The 18696-nt window shown below is 50.1% G+C and overlaps 7 protein-coding genes across 7 annotated transcripts; 3 read left to right on the top strand and 4 right to left on the bottom strand.

Annotated features, from left to right (window-relative positions):
- Positions 1 to 307: 307 nt before the first annotated feature.
- Positions 308 to 1699, bottom strand: V8C40DRAFT_254503 (S-adenosyl-L-methionine-dependent methyltransferase). Its single transcript, XM_083217832.1, has 3 exons — positions 1362 to 1699; positions 969 to 1290; positions 308 to 904 (listed from the first exon to the last, which is right to left on the bottom strand). The coding sequence occupies exons 1-3, from the start codon at positions 1607 to 1609 to the stop codon at positions 320 to 322; spliced, it is 1155 nt and encodes a 384-aa protein (XP_083069126.1). The 5' UTR covers positions 1610 to 1699; the 3' UTR covers positions 308 to 319.
- Positions 1700 to 3331: 1632 nt separating this feature from the next.
- Positions 3332 to 8007, bottom strand: V8C40DRAFT_277141 (uncharacterized protein; the record flags this gene model as incomplete). The annotated part of the gene is made up of 7 exons (XM_083220929.1): positions 3332 to 4443; positions 4507 to 5333; positions 5484 to 5610; positions 6022 to 6354; positions 6391 to 6654; positions 6727 to 7455; positions 7518 to 8007. The coding sequence occupies 7 exons, from the start codon at positions 8005 to 8007 to the stop codon at positions 3332 to 3334; spliced, it is 3882 nt and encodes a 1293-aa protein (XP_083069127.1).
- Positions 8008 to 10106: 2099 nt separating this feature from the next.
- On the bottom strand, positions 10107 to 11251 carry V8C40DRAFT_269486 (uncharacterized protein; the record flags this gene model as incomplete). Its single annotated transcript, XM_083220089.1, has 3 exons — positions 10107 to 10504; positions 10588 to 10993; positions 11096 to 11251. 3 exons carry the CDS (start codon positions 11249 to 11251, stop codon positions 10107 to 10109), a joined length of 960 nt encoding a protein of 319 aa, XP_083069128.1.
- A 445-nt stretch (positions 11252 to 11696) lies between these two features.
- V8C40DRAFT_254506 (uncharacterized protein) lies at positions 11697 to 12995 on the top strand. Its single transcript, XM_083217833.1, has one exon. It carries the CDS (start codon positions 11796 to 11798, stop codon positions 12666 to 12668), a length of 873 nt encoding a protein of 290 aa, XP_083069129.1. The 5' UTR covers positions 11697 to 11795; the 3' UTR covers positions 12669 to 12995.
- V8C40DRAFT_254508 (uncharacterized protein) lies at positions 12727 to 12997 on the top strand (the record flags this gene model as incomplete). Its single annotated transcript, XM_083217834.1, has 1 exon — positions 12727 to 12997. Exon 1 carries the CDS (start codon positions 12740 to 12742, stop codon positions 12992 to 12994), a length of 255 nt encoding a protein of 84 aa, XP_083069130.1. The 5' UTR covers positions 12727 to 12739.
- A 641-nt stretch (positions 12998 to 13638) lies between these two features.
- Positions 13639 to 15143, top strand: V8C40DRAFT_254510 (uncharacterized protein). The gene has a single exon (XM_083217836.1). The coding sequence runs from the start codon at positions 14074 to 14076 to the stop codon at positions 14803 to 14805; it is 732 nt and encodes a 243-aa protein (XP_083069131.1). The 5' UTR covers positions 13639 to 14073; the 3' UTR covers positions 14806 to 15143.
- Positions 15039 to 17441, bottom strand: V8C40DRAFT_84037 (uncharacterized protein). The gene is made up of 3 exons (XM_083223506.1): positions 16272 to 17441; positions 15752 to 16198; positions 15039 to 15690 (listed from the first exon to the last, which is right to left on the bottom strand). Exons 1-3 carry the CDS (start codon positions 17346 to 17348, stop codon positions 15334 to 15336), a joined length of 1881 nt encoding a protein of 626 aa, XP_083069132.1. The 5' UTR covers positions 17349 to 17441; the 3' UTR covers positions 15039 to 15333.
- Between the last annotated feature and the right edge of the window lie 1255 nt (positions 17442 to 18696).

The following is an 18696-nucleotide window of genomic DNA, read 5'->3' on the forward strand; positions in this document are numbered from 1 at the left end:
TATGCAAGGGGTTAATCTAAAACGAGATGCCAAGTCATGTGCGCTTGTAAGTTGATACGATTGGCGATCCTTGGTAGCACGGAGCTGAAGAAGTTACACAGCTCTGCTATACAAATCCTGTGATAAATGTTCGTTTACACCATGTTCCAATGGTTGACAATTATCACACTCTCCTGAGTTACGTTGCGTTGGGGGCCGTAGTACTATAAAGTCCCAATCGACAGCACTAAACAAATATGAACATACATTTGCGAAAATAAATTTGTCAATTAGTAAACATATCTTGAGTAAAACATAATGATACTACCCAGCTTTTAAATTAAAATTCCGGCTTGCGGCCAACCATGAGATACATCGGCGTAAACAACTTTTTCTTTCCTCCCTCAACCAACGCATCAGCTGCCTTTGCAAGACTCTCAGCCGTCTTTCCGGTACCTGCAGGAGCAATCTGAAGCAACTCCAGAATAGAGATGAAGCCATGAGATACCACTCTGCCAAACCGGTTCATTCTCAAGACAGTCAGGACGTCCGAAAGTGACTGGGCATAGCGAAGATCTGTTCCCAGAGGCCAGTACCACGGAGCAACACTTGTATCGTTGCTATCGTCAGCGAGATCGTAGTGGGTTTCAAGCGTGAAGCCCGCAGCTTGAATCGCGGCGAGGCCGTCTTCGACTTTGAGCATCTGGGCAATGCCATCGCCTTGCTCAATGTCGAGACGTATTTGACGATGGGTTAAATCATCGTTGTTATAAGCGTCTGTCATGAACCATTCATAGACGCCAAAGACGCCTCCTGGCTTGAGGACACGGAAGATTTCTCTGTAGGCACTCTCCAGCGATGGTGCGTGGACTGTGGCTTCGATTACATATACGGCATCGAACGAGTCGTCGGGGAACGGCAAGTTCTATCGTGGTTTGTGTTAGTTCAAGTTGACTCCATCTGATTTCTCTGGAGATTGAAATACTAACCATGAAATCTCCTTGGACGAAATCCAGCTTGTGAGTAAGCCCTTCTTTTACAGCGTACTGCTTAGCTCGGCTGATTTGGTAGTTGTTGATGTTTAAGCCAGTGACGTGGCATCCGGTAAACTTGACTATTTCCCGTGCTGGTCCGCCAACACCACATCCGACATCCAGCACCCGCATTCCAGGCTTGATGCCAATGCTGCTTGCCAGATAATGTTCATGTCGGTTCACGGCTGCCTTGAAGGCCTCTCCATAGGCAAATCTACAAAAGTGAAATGCCTCGCCCCAGCCATATTCGTAGAGGTCGGTCGCCAAGTTGTAGTATCTGTCAGTGTTTCTCGAGTTAGTAACCTGCTATCTATAGTAGGAGAAGACCAAACAAAGATGCTTCCATACTGTCTTGTCAAGCTTGCATAATCAATGACTCGGGATTGTCGAACGGCTTCAGTCTCGTCTTCGGCCTTTTTGTCATCCCAGTGTTGAAAGTATTCAACGACGGCTGCTTTGTGTGCTTCGTTGTCTTTGTTGATCATGGCACGAAGACCACCCTGAGAATTCGACGAGTTTTTGTGCAAGATCTTGTCAAAGGCCATGTTTCTGGCCTGGTCGGCCGGCAGAAGAGCCTGACTTGTTGAGTTGACCATTTTGGCGGGTGGTTTTGGTATTGGTAAGTGAAAAAGGGGTGGAAACCTGCAAGGCGACAATGGTATTGAATAGAAGGCCTGAGTATGATGGGAATCAGAACAAACAGAAGTGCAGTCTCTTATACTTGTAGACATTTGCTTCCATCTTCTAGATATCTATCTGCTTACATTATCAACCATCTAGATCTACACATAGCCGGATAACGTTACCCAGCCGCTGTGTCAAGTCAAGCACAGGCGCCCTTCCGAATACGAATGCGGCACCCACATATACGCGTATTCACCACCATCACCCACATCAGCTCCTTCAATGCCGAACCAGGTCTTGTCCAATCAATTGCTGCATTATTTTAAAAATTGACGAAAGATTCCAAGACTCTAGTCGGTGCGGCTCGTATTAGTTAGCGACTGCACCAAGAAATACGCGTATATGCAGTCGAGATGGTGCCTCTTTTGGTCACTACGGCGGTCAAAACTGATAAAGCCTCGTTGTTGAAAACAAGCTATACGGGGAAGATGCCACAAGGAGACAATCGGTATTGACGGCCCCTCTAATAATCTGTTTCAAGTCATTTTAAATCTCCCTGCATGAGGGTGTGTGATGGTTCTAAATACGCGTAATTTTATTGCACCACTTTCACCAGTGAGACGGTGAGCGGCTACCCATCCTTCGGCATTAGTAGACGTATCTATGACAAGTTCCAAACATGTTCTGTACTAGGTGGTAAAGATTTTGTGTTTCTCTTTCTGATATACGCTCGTTGTGGGTTAGCACTGCTGTTTTCGAGAAAGCAAAGCAGTATCTTCAGTGAGTCGTATACAATGCTAAATTTGCTCAAGCGTACGTTTGTAGACGCATTGTAGAGATTAAATACTTCCCTCATCGTGATGCTACTCCTACAAGCGTATTCATGTAGGAGGATTCGCGAAGCTTCTCCACAGTGGTCAGCATGAGGAGGGTCTTACCCCTGCTAAATCAGGTTCTCCTATGCAAGGCAACAATCATCTTAATGGTTTAGCTTCCTCGGTAGACAGATTAGATTCATTCAGCTTTTTACTTGGGCCAGTCTAGACTCTTTTCATTTCTGCCTTATGATTTATCATCATTTTGGCTTGTTTATCCTCTTACCACTGCCGTTTGCGTTCATAACCACAAGGTGAAATCACAACCCGGTGATCGAAATCACTCTTCATTTAGAGTTCATTTACAATGACGAGGAGCTGTTAGACGAATTAACACATAGTACGGCACCCTTATGGGATATGATCAACGATCTACATTGATACTAATATCTTCCCTCGACTGTCCAAAGGATCAACTATGATATAACCGCCTGGGACTTCCGGTACCTTACTCTTGGTACTTTAAAAGTATCTGTCCATTAAGAGAAATTAACATATTTCCTCGATTATTTCTCAAATCATCTCACGCTGAATTTACCCTTCCATTAGGCCATCCTCGAATGCATACTGTCCTCTACTACGACGAAGCGATCGAGATCCTCTCCCACCTTCTTACAAGGAGCCATAACGAGCGAACGAATAATATAAGGATCAAAAGACCCCCCTTTACAGCCGGCAAGAGGAATCTAGACTGATACGGAAAGGGTAGCACATATGCTCAATCAATTAACGACAGTGAAAACTGTGGTTGTCCAACAATGCTAAAGAACTATTATTTTTGAAGACAAACACCAAGCTTTTCCCTACATCTCAATCCATTTAATATCCAAAATCCTCCCAAACCACATCTTCGCCGCCCAACCAACCCCTCAACGACGTCAAAAGGGCCGGTCCCGTACAAAGATAGAACTTCTTCCCTCCATTCTTCATCTCCCCCAAATCATCAGCTTTAATCCGTCGATCGTGCACCGTCGCTCCCCGTTCACGGATCTTCTCAAGCATCTTCTCCGTATCTTCCTCAGAAAGCGATCCAGTAGCGAATAGAGTGGTCTTCTCTGCCAAACCAGGAATTTTATCGAAAGTATGTATCGCAAGAGGGAGGTCCTCGCCGCGTAACGTCCATAGCAACTTCAATGGCACAGAAGCGTCGAGGACGGCTTTTGCTTGTGCGAGAATAGGTGTGATGCCTACGCCGCCGGCGATATAGATGGGCTCCTTGAATGGCGTTGTGGTGGTTGTGGAAATGGGTAGCGCAAAGGATTCTTTGCCGCCGAAGCCCATGACAGAGAGATCGAGAGGGACGCGGAGGTTATGCCTCCAGAGGAAATTCGTCACTGGGCCATGGAGACGCGCTGTGATTTGGAAATAATCTTTTTGAGGGAGGGAATTGGGAGGGCTGGAGACGGTGAATGTGCGGACGTAGTCGTCGTTGAGACTTTGGGGATCTTGGTCGTTCATGTGGGCGTAGCCGCCACTAACTTCCATTTCAAAGTTGATGGTGACGTGGTGGCCGGGTTGCCATTGAGGAAGGCCCTTTACGTCTCTCGTTTCGAGCTTGAATGTGAAGACGGCAATTGTAGGTGTGAGAATGTCCCTTGCGACGAGAGTGGCGTTGACGTCGGGGCGGTCTGTGGGAGCCAGAGCTGGGGCTTTCTCGGAGAGGAGATATCGTACGGGAGGATTGTATGGAGATGGCTCGTTGGGGGTGCCACGGAAGGGGAGGCTGGATTTGACGAGGTGGGAGGCGGAGATTGTGATTTTGACGGCTACGTTGGAGCGGTAGATGAGGTCGGAAGCTTGCTTGCCGAGGAGGATGGTGGACTGGCCGGTGAGATAGAGGGCGTCGGAGGTGTCGTAGTCGGGGATGACGACGCCAATGAGGGGATTCACTTTGAGATTTCCTAGTGATTGATATAATCTGTTTCCAGAATCTGTTGTTGTCACACTCTTGTTAGTTCTCAGTCATATTGAACGGTTAGGTAAAAAAGACTTACACTCTGGATATACTAGCTCAACCCCATCCTCGTCATTCTTCAACACTCTGATGAATCCCCTCGGCCCACCTCTATGATTGGTGTCCATGCTCTCTCCATTGGTGCTCGACAGAAAAAACATGTCTGCCTTTTCAATTAAAGCAATTGCTTCCGGCGGTAATATCCCTCCGGGACCTCCGGGTACCAATTGAGGCTGAGGCACCGTCTTCTCAAGAGCCTTCTTATTGATATACTTGGGGCAGTTGCCGAGACTCTCTTGCACATGAAATGCAAGCTGGACTTCGCTTTCCGCACCGCTGATGTCGGCGCCGGCAATGAGTCGACCTGCGAGCTTGACGCGATCGCGAGTCTCGAGGTCAATGGACAGACCGGACATCATCTTGCCTCCTTCAGGCCTCACTATACCCTCTTCGTCGGCACCGCCATTCTTACCATCAGAAGACTTCCAGAAAGCGTTATACACAGGGTCGTACTGCTTGTCCACAGCGCTCTTAACACCGAGCACACCCTCAGCTACCGGCCTAGCAAAGCCTCTCTCTCCACCCCAAATGGTCGTCCACGGTCTACCCTCATCGTCCAAGGTCCCAAGCGCAACGAGCTGTGAGTGCATCACTCTTACGGCATACGGCATTGGGCATCCCGCCGACGTGGGGTTCTCGAAGCGAGGCGTCCGCAGCTCACGATGCATGGCGACCTCGCCCGGATGCCACGTTGACACGAGGGACGGCATTGTGGCGTCGACTACGATGGATGCGTTCGTGGTGAATACGCTGAGAGGGGCGTTTGGCAAGAAGAGCAGCTGTGAGAGGCTATACGAGATGATTTGGCTGAGGAGCATGCCTTGTCATGGCAGCTACAGTATGATCATGAGAAAGAAGAAGAGTGAGTTTGAGGGGTTGAAACTTTGAGAGCAACTAACTACTTGAGACTTCTAGAAAGGCAGACGCCCGGCTAGACAGACAATCGCCTCAACGTACCTCCTCACCTTGACAAGAATCCATACGAATCGAGATTGGCTCAACGGAATCGGAGTCTGCAACGGTGACAAATCATTGTGCGGCAAAAGCGCCGCATTTCCCTCATTCGTTCTGCTGGATGTTAGCGCTGACAATTCATGCAAAGGTTAAAATCAAGAGATGCGCCCCGCATTTATGTCGAATTGATTAGTATCTTGTTCTGACCGTTGTTGTGTAAATATGAAGATTGCATTGTGTTGCGGAAGCCAATAAGAGGAAACGTCCCTTGTTGTCTCATTCAATCTTTCACGATGGATATGATACATCAAACTTGGTTCATCTTTCATCCTCAATTATCCTAATACCTGTCCCTCAAACCCAGTCATGATATTTTGGGTATATTTCCTTAATAGTAGAGATCCCACGGCTGTCCCTCTCAGCTCATCCTTGCGCCTTTACGTGTATCGTAGTTCATGATGCAAATCGCGGTTGAAAAGAAAATAGTTTTAGTTCCGAACCGGTCGGACAGATTAAGAGGCAGTCTATCTCTAATATCTACCATTGTTCTGCGCCTCAACATCGTATGCATATGCTGATCCATATGCTGACCCATATGTTGATCCAGATTGAGCTTGAGTCTGAGCTTGAGATTGCGGATTGTAAAAATCCTGAGAATTTTGACGAAGCGGCTGTCTGGGTTGCGGCATCCGTGATCCATTTCCGCTATAGAAATTGTCTCCCGGTGCACGGCTAGACATTGGCTCAGTGTTCTGCCTCTGAGGAGTAAACCGCATCCCACGCAAGGGCACTTGGCTTGTCGCGCTTCTCACGGGTTGCTGAGGAGCTCTGGAGTAAGATGATCCTGCCGCGGATGGTGCTGGGCTGGATCGACCTTCATTGTTGAAGGTATACGACCTGGGTGGTGGACCTCGGAAAGACTGGGCATCGTCTTGCATTTCATTGTTGAAAGTATATGACCTGGGTGGCGGACCTCGAAAAGATTGAGCATCGTCTTGCATATGCTGACGATTGCCATATTGGTGGGTGATACGCGACGGAACGGACCTTGTTGACGGCGCGTACACTGACGATGTAGCCGCCGGACCCATGCTCGCGGGGCTTTCAGAGAATGGCTGTCGATATGAGTTTGAGCCAGTCCGCATGTGGCTCATATCCAGGCGAGGACCATTGCCTGGAGGGCTTTGAGAACGCGGCTGACCATATGAGGAATTTGAGCCTGAACGCATATGGTTCATGTCTGTGCTTCTCATAGAGTCCCCCGTCCCAGTCCTCTGCAGGTATGGCATGGCTGGGAGCATGTCTTCGGGGGAGGCCGACCTGGTATTGTTTGAGTATCCCATGTCGGCAGCGGAACTGACCAGTGGAGCTCGAGAAGAATAGCTCATGGTTGAAGCTCCCGTCATGCTCCGAGGGGGCATTTGTCGCTTAAAGTCTCCAACCGGGGTCCCTGGATTCGACGTGTAGGCGGGCAAAGGTGCAGTGACGCCAGTTTGCTGCTGCGGCGCGAAGATGCCGACATTTGGTAGAGTAGGAAGCGATGTGTCTGGGTGAGCCTCGCCTTTCTCGGTCATGGCTCTCTTCATCCTGTCTGCCTGCCCCTTGGCGAGCGCCTTGTTGACCGTCTTGGTCACAATCTTGAGCAGGGCGCTGTTGACTTTTCGCTCACAGTATCCTGTCAGGCCGCCATCGGCACGGGGAATCCAGTGAAAGAGGAAACAGACGTAGAACAGGACGGCGGAAAGCAAGTACAAAGCTGAAAAGACCCAGACAACCAGTGTGAAGCACATGCCTCCGAGAATGGCAGCCTGGCGAAAGTCCTGTTGCGCAAGTGTCTTGATCTTGTCAAAGAATTCTGAAATAGAGCCCCCGACTGAGTTTGAGCTAACAGCGAGCTTGGCGAGATAGACAGATCTGAGAGTCAAGGCATTGACAACTTGTCGCGGGCTGGTACAAAATAGAACTCGGATCCAGGCTGTATAAGTTAGCAAAGGTGAGTCTAATCATGGGGGGATTCATAGCAATGCTAGCACCTACATTGAAAGCTAAAGTAAGTAAATAGGGCAATGTATTCGGCGCCCTTTTTACTCTTGGTGAGCTCTGTAAAGACAAGGAACCGCTTAAAACCTTGGCCAGACCCCAGACGGATTGACTCCCAGCGGACAGCCAGACTGTCGAGATAGACCTCGGCAACATTTCCTCGTTTAATCTTTCGAGCTGCACGAATCCATTCGAATCCAAGGTTGACAAAGGACAAGATGATGCAAACAGAAAAAATCCATTTCGAAACGGAAAAGGGAATGGCGGGCTCGATCTCGGACGACCATCGGTTGAAGACAAGCAATTGGACGGCAGTAAAGGTATCGACTCCGTAGACAGTGAGGGAGATGATGAGGCCCATCCAGAGGGTGATGTATGCGAAGACGGCGCCGCAGCCCTTGGCCTTGAAGTCGGAGAGGTTAATGTAATCCCATTTTTGGTCGGTATATTGCCGTGTCTCCTTGCTGCGATGACTGAGGCAACCCATTTTGGCGATGTGGGATGAGCAAACGGCGGGGTATTCGAATCGGGTCAAATGAGAATATGCGACAAATCGACTTCGAAATGGCTAAAAAATGAAGCGAAAGAGAACACAAAGTAGTACTAAAGATAGAAAACAAACAAAGAAAACAAGAAGTCAAAGGAGTCGAAGCGTAGAGAGTGTTGGTTTGTACGGTCCTGCCGATAGCACTCGTCGTCCCTCGCCTGCGAAGTTTCGACGGCGCTCCCTTCAAAAAAAGAACGACGAAACCAGCGATGGGTGTCACCGGAAGTCTGAAATGAAAACGACTGGCGTCTTCAAGAAGAAAAAGAAAAGCGACAAAAGGGCCGGCATGTGTGGGCACACAACAGAAGAGCGCTTCACAAGCGGCTCACCTCACGAATAGGCGCTAGAATACACCCGCGCACGCGCCGCACACCTGCAGGTCCCCGTCGAAAGGAAGAAAAAAAAAGAGGCGAATTGCGATCGGCCAGCGAAGCGTGCAGCAAAGCAGAGCGGGATGGGCGAAGGAAGGGAACGGCCAGAGCTAAAAGAGAGGCCCCCAAAGGTGAGGCAAGGCGGGAGGGAGCGGTTTGCAGGCGGGCCTTGGCCGTCTCAGATTCGCCCCTTGAGCGTGTGTCAAGATGGCTGGGGGTGGGCAATGGCTTCGTTTCCGGATCGGGAGGAGATGACAGCGGCAAAGGAGCGACGATTGTTTGGATGAGAGATGCTTGTTTTTTTGGGAGGAGGAGGATAATGCAGATGCAATGCTTGGGGATATCATACAGATTGTATTGATGTACTCTGGGCGGTGGGCATTGTTCTTATTTTGCCAAGGTGCTATTGCTATTCAATGCTATCTCTACTAAATGAATCAACTGAGTGAAATGAGATGAAATGGGTGATTGAACACTCTAGTCGCTACTGCTAGTGCAGCTGTACCTTGTCTCAATCACACTCATGCTCATGCTACTTGTATATAGTATGGTATAGTAGATGAAGGGAGCCAACAAAGGGAAACGTGGAGTCGTGCCATAGCTGAGAGTTGAGGGTCTCACTCACATTGATCTGCAGCGCTGATAACCATCCCCCAGCCCTTAGGCCTAGACTACAGCACACTCTTGCATGGATCAATGTCCTATCCGCGGGTAGGGACTTACACAACAGGCCCTATTCCCGCGAAACCTCCATCTTCATCTCAAAAAGCGCTTCATCTCCATCAATCCCATCTCATGTAACAAACTATCCCTGGCCCCCAGGGTCTTCTAGCGGCAAGCCCGCTTCCCCCAAAGAGGCATCTTGAAACCCCCCTGCAGGCGCCGCTCACTGGCCGATCGCTTCAACATATCAGCGGACGCTCAGGCACCTCTGGCCCGTGATTGGCCTCGCGGACACCCCTGCAGCTGCTCGGTTGTGTCCAGTTGTTTCGCATTTTGCGTGCTCAAGCGCCAAAGCTTTGTCAAACCGGACGAGGTGTGTGCCGTGCACTTGATTCGGTTGGGCGCTGTCTGTCAGTTTGGATGCCAAAGGGCGGAAACAATAAACAAATCAGCAGCGCTTGGCCTCGTGCTTGGGTCGTTTTCGTTTTCCGTCAAGTGTCATCCAGTTGATAAAAACAGAAGTGAATTGAATTGGAAAAGATGGAATAGATCCCATGTCTTCAAACGTGGGGTACGAGTAATATTGCATGTGGTTGAGATAATAACGCAAAGATGGGCGGGTAATTTATCTGAATGTCACAGGCCACGCTAAGTTCACCCAACTCATTCCCTTCATCACACAACGAACCTCCCGCGATAAGCTCGAGGGGCATTCATGGTACAAAGATGATTGTACCGTCAGTCTGGCTTTCAGCGCCGTCCCTTTGAAACACGCTATGACATCAGCTCCGTGCCGGTGGATTTAATTAGAATGGATGGAATGAAGACATACATTTTAGGCTATATATTTGGCATCGCCCTTGGATGAGCCATCTCGACTCCGTACGTACTAAGCAACTAACAGAAGAACTGAACGCGACTGAAAACATCAATGACTAGAGCTGAAAACATAAAGTAGACCCCGGCCGACAAAGGTCGCAACCCATGGCACCATTCCCCAGTGCCCTAATAACGATGGAACTTGTACACTTCCAGACCTTCTATTTTGTCAAACTGCTGCTTGCTGAGCACCGCACAGACTTCTGTGGGGAGAAAGATCTTGGAGCCATGAAGCTCACATGACCACATCAAGGTCGCCAGGCCCGGCTGTTGGAACCCGCGAAGAGCCTTTTCAAGAGCCACGATGCTGTACCCGTTAAATGGTCGCTGTGGGGGCGATGTTAGGCCAATGTCTTTCATACCTTCCACGAGAGCATCAGGCAGAAGCGTAGCGCAGCCAACCGTGGTGTGAGACGGATAGTTCGACGAGCAAAGGCGCGACGGCTCTGACAGTTTCTTCTTTATAGCGTAGAGGTCGAGAAAGAGTTTATCAATGAGGCCCTGTCTCGCCTTATCAATCCCGGCTATAAAATGAAATAGTTAGTTGTCTGACTGTTTGATGTGAATCACATGCACCTAGGTCCATGTAATCAGGAATGCAACTTACTGATGACGCTCTTCGGTATCGGCAAACCCAGTGTATGCATGGAGCCCCTGCTTTCTCGTATAAATATCTTGGTGAAAGCGGCAAAGTCGAAGCTGTCTAGAAACACCCAAGATACGTAGAGTCTGAGCGCAAGATTTCCACCGTAACAGGTAGGATATGGCTCCTTCAGATGAGCAATCCATTTGTCCGCAAAGGGCTTCACTGTCTGATGGCATTGAAAGTGATCAACAATGACGGAGATGTTAGCAAGTCTCTCCAGGCTAATCTTTTCGGGGACGTTGGCTGTTTTGCGGTGAATTATGTTCATCACCATTTCTAATGCCTTCTCATCCCAGTGTCGGGCGACGAAGAGATACTTGTATGTAAATTTGAATGGCCGAATATTTGGCTGGTTGTTTGCCTCCATCTGCCTGCAGATCGGCGATACAGGTATCAGCTTCTTTGAAGAAAGTAGCATCCATATTTCTCGTTGACTGTTAGCGTCCTCTGATACATGACCTCCTCTCACCTTGAATTCGTCAAGTTGCGGTTCGTCGACCAACACATTCGGTAGCGCATTCTCCCATACCGGGTCATCTCGTTGTGCTCCGATGCCTCGGTTGACGTTTTCGAGTACGAGGACTGTATCCCCATCTTCGGCGATAGTGTACACAATTGGCTCCATGATGACAACAGAATGGTAGAGCAGGATTGGTGTTGAGCAGGATTAAGGGCGGATCAAGAAGCAGCAAGTCCATGGCTTTTTATGTCACTACGAGGGCGCTGGGCAACATTCACTTGGCTGTAAAGTGGCAGTGTTCAGAGTCGGATATCAACAGAATGAACATAAACTTATGCTTGCTTGAATGATTGACAGTCTCAAGAACACGGAGCGATTTCTGTGGTGACATACCGCAATGCAATCGGAACAATGAGTGGTGTTGAGTCAAAGAACATGGAAGGACGGATGTTGCGGGGACGGACAAAGATGGAGCTTCTTAGTAAAAGGTGCTTTAATACATGTAGACAAAGCGATTTTGTCGACAATGTCCTGTCATTGTATTGACTATTTACATCTGCTAAGTACTAGGTATATATTTAGCATGAACGAACCGCATGGGTTCAGACAAGTCGTCTTCAATTCACCTCGATTTTCCCTCTCGGCATCTCACCCCTCAACGTTCTGCGATTGTCAATTACATATATTCATTACTCCTTGAACACTGAAAATGCCATTCATTTCCGACTCCAACACTTCCGACTTTAAGCTCCTCTACGAAACTGAACAGGGTGTCTGGCTTGCCACCAAGAGGAACGAATATGGCTCCCCGAAATACATTGCCCAACCTCTCAGAATTCTCGATATATCTGGCCAAGAGGACACGGAAGATGCCGCATTTCACGAACTAATGTACAACTCGAACCTGGGTGATGCCATTGCTCAAATCTTCAATCACGAAAACATCATCTCCATCGCCGGCCACATCAAGACCCATCCCTTTATCGGTACCGCTCCAATAGCTGACAACCCTCACCTTAGCCGTCCAAGGAATTACATCGTGTGGGACTATTGCGATGCAGGAAACCTCAGTGGTCTCTTCCTATGTATGCCACGCAACAAGTCTCGTGATTTCTATCTCCCCGAGTCACTATGCTGGCATGTCCTGACGTCGCTTCTCAACGCCATTACATATCTCCACGATGGGAAACGCCTCATTATAGATACAAAGGCACCGGCTGGAGAGGAACGGCAATGGCTGCCAGTAGATCAAGATTGGAATCCGATTTTGCACCGTGCCATTGAACCGAGGAACATTTTCTTTCAGCATCCACGGGGTAGCGAAACGTATGGACTGTGTAAACTGGGCAGTTTTGAACATGCAGCCGTCACGAATCATGTCATTCCCCCCGATGATGGGCCAGATGATGTGGATGAAGATGTAGAGATCAGCATAGCAATGGCTGCGCGGCGAGGGTTTGAGTCGTTGGATACGATGCGCCACAAGCTGCGCACAAGTGTTACAGCAGATACGGCGGTATGTATGGAATCAGATGATTCATCCTCATATTTACCTCGTTTCAACAAAATCAGGAGATACTGATAGCAAAATAGGACAACTACCCCTTCACCATCACCGATGAACTCTTTTCCGTCGGCAAAGTCATTTTTACGATGATGACAGGTGAAAAGTCTCCCTCCTACGATAAATTGCCCATGACGCGGTACTCAGCGGGATTGCAACGAGTGGTAATGGATCTGTTGAAACCAGACAGCAAGAGAAAAATCACAAAGGTTCTGCCTACAACCAAGATAGTGATGGGATACTATCGAGAGTGGAAGAACGGCACAGATGAAGGGAAGAATTATAAGGATATTGAGGACGACATGCTTCCGAGATATGAGGCGGAGATGGAGATGGAGATATGATGGAGAAAAGAGAAAACGAATGGGGATTAAATTGGGCCGCGGAGCTGAACTAATGAAACGGGGGATTTTTAGCTTGCATGCGGCTAAAGCAGTGGTAGCTGGTGGAATATCGCGCATCCTCACAGGGGGATCTGCAGAGAGGATCTTGTTGTTTTATACGCCGAACAGGTGGAGGAGAGCTTGATGTTGATTTTGGATGGCATTTACCGAAGGTATAGATGAGCTTTACTATTGATGCATTCGTATTTCCATTCAGAGTATCCGATGTAAAGTTTCATGCTGGTCAAACTTTAACAGTGATTCGTGTCCTCTGCCATCAAATTCCATTCAACTGTTAGTCCTGCTGCCAACACCCCCAGAACAACAATCCGATGCAATCGCCAAGTTTGCCATCCAACAAGCCCCATCAAGACACTCAGGACAACTCATCTCCATTAAGACCTTCTCATATACAATAATCATCCATCTCCTTCTCACCACATACAAACGCACATACAGCGAGCACAAAACTCAAAGCCAAACCCAATCCCAGCATTAGCTCGTGATTGAACTGCGGGACTTGGCGAAGTCTCTCCGCGCAGCGCTAGAACCAAACCAGAAACCCGCTAAAGCTCCTCTCCCCATAGGGCCCTGCGATCCGACCGGCTCACCTCAGCTCTCCCCCAGCTCCTCTTCCTCCCAACCTCGGGTCGACACTTTTTTAGAGCGGGTGTGTCTCGCAATTCAAATTTCACGAGGGTTACACAAAACTCTCGCGTGAGAGACAAAAGGAAAAAAGAGGCGCTCAGACGCTGCGCTCCGACTGGTCCAGTCGCTTGCAGGAGAGCGAAAGGTCCAGAGCAAGCAAGCGAGCGAGCGAGAGCAAACGGCTCGTGACGCGCATCCCGTCCGGCCGGCTTCCTCGCTTCGTTTCCTCGTCTTCTCCCTCTTCTTCGTCTTCAGCTTCTTCTTTCTCCCTCCCGCTGCGGGCTCGGCTCTCTCCTTGCTTTTGCTACCCGAAACATCTTCAAAAGCGCCGGAACCAAGAAAATTCAGAATCATCATAAACCACGGCCATCGAAAATCCCCCGACCGTCGCCATGTCCGTCCCCAGCGCCACGCCGCCTCTCCTCCTCACCAAGAGGCTCAACACGTTCCTCCACTCTCATCAGACCGCCCATCTGCCTACTCTCCTCCTCACCACCTCCCAAGGCAAACTCCTCGCGCACGCCTCCTCACAGCCCGTCTCCGTCCTGCGCACCCACGCCACCGTCGCCGCCTCCCTCCTCGCCATCCACACATCCTCCTCGGCCGCCATCCCGACCGCTCTGCCCGGATCGCGCACGCCCGATCCTATGAGCAGTTCGCCCGGCAGTCCCCATGGGAGCGACGACAACCACCATCTTAGCCACGACGAGGATGAGGATGCCGACGGCCCGCACGCGACCGAGTCAGCGCGATCCAAGCAGCGGCCTAGGCGCACCATCAGGCCTGTTACCATCACTGTCCAGCTTAGTGAAGGCACCGTCATTATCCGGCGCCTCAAATGCGGCCTTCTTTTCGTCTGCGTCGGTCCTGCTGCGTATAGTCTCCAGGACCTACACCACACGTCTTCACACGCTCACCATGAAAACGGGGACGGCGTGGGAAGCCCCAGCGAAGTGGAAAGCTTGATAAGCGCGGGCGGCATGACAACGTCGAGCTTAGAGAGCGCGAGCGCTCCGCCTGTGGTTGCGATGAGGAGACAGGCCGCCGAACTGGCGCGGTGGTTGGACGAGAAGCTCGGAACGCTCAGAGTCCCCGAAGAGGGCATTGGTGTTGTTGAGTTTTAAGAAGGTTGTGTGAAAGATGACGAGATTCTGTATGGGAGATGAAGAGAGATTGCATCATATGCTGGTAGGAAACCAGCTGGCGTTGGATTGTGCGGCTTTTTTATGCATTTGCCCAGAGAAGAAGCAAAACGGAAAAAACACCCAGTTATAATTTATATTTCTTGTAATACTCGACGCATTCAGGATTAGATACCAGAACGAATAGCAACGAACGCTCTAGATTCTATCATTCATTTGTCTTCTTCGACATCTCCATGGCCAAATTAACGTATGAAAATGTACATATTCGGCTTCCTATATGATGTTGCAAACGCTTGAAATAATATACATGATTAAGCCGCCCCTTTGATACATGAGTTAATACACCTTGTCCCGTAATTCCATAGATCCCATTTGCCAGTCCATTCTGGCAGGATCGCCAACGCCGTACAATGCAATAAAGCCTCTCCCGCCTCCCACCGTACACCCATGCCGAGATCCTGAATACGATGCGAAGCAAGTAACCCGCCCAGATACGCCCGCCAATACTCACTCAATGCTCATGCGCATGATGCCGTCGTTCGTATCAACCATCCCCTGCAGACCGACTCTCCCCTTCCTGCTGACTTGGCCCGTTGAGCCTATTGGGGGATTTGCTGGCGTTCCGCCCAAGCTCCCCGATTCGCTCTGCCCACTGCTTCCCCTATCGCCACCAGTACTGCCTGGCCGTGAGCCCCACGGCATCACATCGCGCTGCATTGGACTTTGTACAACAGGCGAGTTGTGCGCGCTGATGCTGGGGCTGACGGCACGGCGTTTGAAGCTTGTCGGGTCAAAGTCGTCGTCTCGACGGCGTTTGTTGTTAATTCGCCGCGTAATTTCTGCTGCGCTGGGCAATTGGCCATTCTGATCACCTTGAGTGTTAGAAATGAATTCAAAAAGAGGTGAAAGGGGCTAGGATGCTTACATGGAAAGCAGCTGAGCTTAGAGAGGGCGAGTCCATATTAGTATCATCACTCATCCCCGATGACGAACCGCGAGGTAAAAAGGCGGATGCCGGAGGGGGCGTTCTTGCTCCGCTGGATTCAGAAAAGGTGTCCCAAAACTGTTTGCCTTTGGAATTCTTTATGGCATGCTGTTTGAAGCTACTCGACAGACTCGCGCCCAACTCGCCCATTGAATCATCTGCCGGGATGTCTTCCAGGGTCTCTTGAATCCCGGCCAGATTAGGCGATGAGTGAGCCGTCGTCATGGCATTTGTATCCCCTCCTGTAGGCTGGTGGCGAGGCTCGAGGTCGACATCGCTTTCCCGAACTTGCTTTACGATTTCTGCTTCCCTTATGAATTCGGCTTCAGCTGGCGCCCCCTCCTCAGCAAGCGCTGCCCGGATGCGCGCAAATGCTTTTGCCTTGGGCTAGAAACCAGTTAGCTACGTCGCTTATGGGCAAACGGTAGGTGATGGCTCCCTAGCCAAATCAAATTCTTACCAGAAGATTTCCACGCCGGGTTACAACTCGCCGTGTCACATTCCTTTGGTCGCTACTGCTCCCCTCCGCGGCACCACCTTCATCCATATCTCCCGACGAGATATGAAGTTGATTTGCCTGCCAACTTATGCTCTCCCGCCTAGCTCGTGCCGCAGCAGAGTTAGTCGGGGGTGACTTGGAGAGGACAGCGGAAGCGAGATTGAATCCAAGGCCTAGAGGACCGCGTGGCTTCATTTTAGGGTGTTTGCGGTGGTGTCGTTGCCGGTGTTGGAAGCTTGCAAGACTGCCTATCGAGGGCGAACCCGGCGCCGGAGGCATACCCATCTTGGACACTTGGGGAGTCGTTACATAGGCCTCGTCCATGTCCTCGTCCATGTCGTCATCTTCAGAGGAAGAGCTAGAGGAGTCTGACGGTGGAGCAGGGGCATGGTTGCTTCCAAGTGAAGTGCTGATATTGAGCCGTTCCTGGTTGCCCATCATAGACCACAATGACGTCGACGTCTGTTCTGTCCCTCCATATGGCCCTCGTCGAGGAGGAATATTCATCGCTCGGTCTGTAATCATTGGCGACAAGTCCTCTGATGGCTGCTCAGCCAGCATCGAATGATGGAGGCTAGTCGCAGCGCGCGAGAAATCGAGGCCACGGGAGCGGCGGGGTAAGAGATTGGTGGGAGAGGCGTAGGTATGCGAGTGATCCAGCTTGGGCGACAACGGAGCTGGCCGTATGTAGGCACCGGATGGGGTCCCCGGTGGTGGAGTGAATTGCCGCGGCGGCATCTGGATCGACAGGCCTCTCAGCTCCGAGCGTCGCGGTGTCTCGGGCGGCGGCAGGTGGGTGATGCTACTGTCGTCCTTGGAGGTCCGTCTCGACGTCTCGACGATTCTCGGGCTGGGCGAAAGCTTCGACGGCGTGCCAGTGCTGTCGGACAGCGAGCGGGTCCTAGATGTCATTGGCGATCGGAATTGGGCAGCAGTGGGCGCAGCTTCGGCGTTTTGCTGCCGCCCATTGCTGTCTTCGCTGTCCATAATCACGGCTTCGCCAAAGGTCATGCCACTCAGGCCCCGCGGTCTCTCCATGATGCTTGTCTTGGGGTAGACGCTATGGGGGGTGCGATCGTGGTTATGTTGATGAGATTGGATGTTTCACTTTGGCCGGGAACAAATGACGTCTTTGTCGCCGGTCCCGCAAGGTAGAATCCTTCATCAACAGATTTGCTTTGTGTGTCGCAATCCGTTCCAGGACCTGCAGAGAATTGCGGTTTATCAAGGTGCCTTTGCGACAACAGCGACGGATGGTGTGCGCGGGTTACAGCATTGGAGGCCAGGTGACGCGAAGACGAGCAAAAAGAAATAAAGTAGCAACTGAGTGATGCGCGATAGCCAATACAGTGAAAGAAGAGAGGAATAGTAAGCTGCTGGTGCCTGAATTAACAGCGCATACAGGGAACGGAGATCAGTAATAGCAACGGTAGACGGATATTGGATGGCGAAATGCTTCTGATCGCGAGATGCGGCGACAGAGTCAAGCGTCATGAGCTGAGGATGTCGAGACTGGGCGCGAATTGGACGGACCGACGGCAGCTTCCAAATGGAGGGGCCCACTGCCGCGTCTAAAACTAAAAAATGCCCCGCCGCACGGATATCTAGGGTAGCTAGCATGCTTAAGGTTTAGTGGCGGGTTATTAAAAGCAATGGAACTGATGATGACGTGAGGCTTGAACCAATTGAGAGAGCAAGACGTTGGTAGTGAATGGGTAGAAGAAGGTAAAGGTAGAAGAACGTGAAGGTGCGAAGAATGATATGCATAGGTACCTAGGTATGTATTGATCTTGCTCAACGACGATAAGATAACAGAGGAAGAAAAGAGAGCGCTCACGTGCCGGTACAGCGACATACTCTGTGTGGAAAGAGGGGCAGGCTATTAGCATCCATGCATCCACTGTACCTGATCAACTGGCAGAGATAAAGATGATCGACCCGTTCAACTAGGAAGGGAAATTTCTCAATTCGTTAGACTCGAATGCGTTATAGATCGCGCCCGCTCTTTGTTCGATTTTTTATATATCTAGCTTATTCTTTTTGGTGGTGTAGCCTTGTCACCAAGACATTTCAGTTGTGTCGCTCATAAGCCATTGGGTTAGGAGAGCTTCAGTTCTACCAATACTCTGTACGAATTAAGTTGGGGGAGGTGGTTCAACCAATGTGTCATATCTAGCCTTCAGATTAAACGACGAGAATATTACCTCAAGTTAGATCCGAACAGCTACAGCGGATCTAATACAGCCGTGGAGATACGAGATACACTCCGAGATGGGTAGGCTGATGCAGGGTAGAGCCAAATATTGATGTCCCCCACCACCTACTTGCGGACAACTCTTCTCAGCCGATAATTCTCTTTTCTTTTTCTTGGAAGAGGGTCACAAGA

Source organism: Trichoderma camerunense, assembly GCF_050948025.1.
Source record: "Trichoderma camerunense strain CBS 138272 chromosome Unknown V8C40scaffold_19, whole genome shotgun sequence".
Lineage (NCBI taxonomy): Eukaryota > Fungi > Ascomycota > Sordariomycetes > Hypocreales > Hypocreaceae > Trichoderma > Trichoderma camerunense.

Coding starts and splice junctions, on each gene's coding strand:
- V8C40DRAFT_254510 (XM_083217836.1), top strand. CDS start 14,074: ATGTCCGTCCCCAGCGCCACGCCGCCTCTCCTCCTCACCAAGAGGCTC.
- V8C40DRAFT_84037 (XM_083223506.1), bottom strand. CDS start 17,348: ATGGAGAGACCGCGGGGCCTGAGTGGCATGACCTTTGGCGAAGCCGTG. Junction 16,199..16,271: donor CCCGGCGTGGAAATCTTCTG/GTAAGAATTTGA, acceptor ACTGGTTTCTAG/CCCAAGGCAAAAGCATTTGC. Junction 15,691..15,751: donor TAAGCTCAGCTGCTTTCCAT/GTAAGCATCCTA, acceptor CAAGGTGATCAG/AATGGCCAATTGCCCAGCGC.
- V8C40DRAFT_254506 (XM_083217833.1), top strand. CDS start 11,796: ATGCCATTCATTTCCGACTCCAACACTTCCGACTTTAAGCTCCTCTAC.
- V8C40DRAFT_254503 (XM_083217832.1), bottom strand. CDS start 1,609: ATGGTCAACTCAACAAGTCAGGCTCTTCTGCCGGCCGACCAGGCCAGA. Junction 1,291..1,361: donor TATGCAAGCTTGACAAGACA/GTATGGAAGCAT, acceptor AAACACTGACAG/ATACTACAACTTGGCGACCG. Junction 905..968: donor TCGTCCAAGGAGATTTCATG/GTTAGTATTTCA, acceptor AAACCACGATAG/AACTTGCCGTTCCCCGACGA.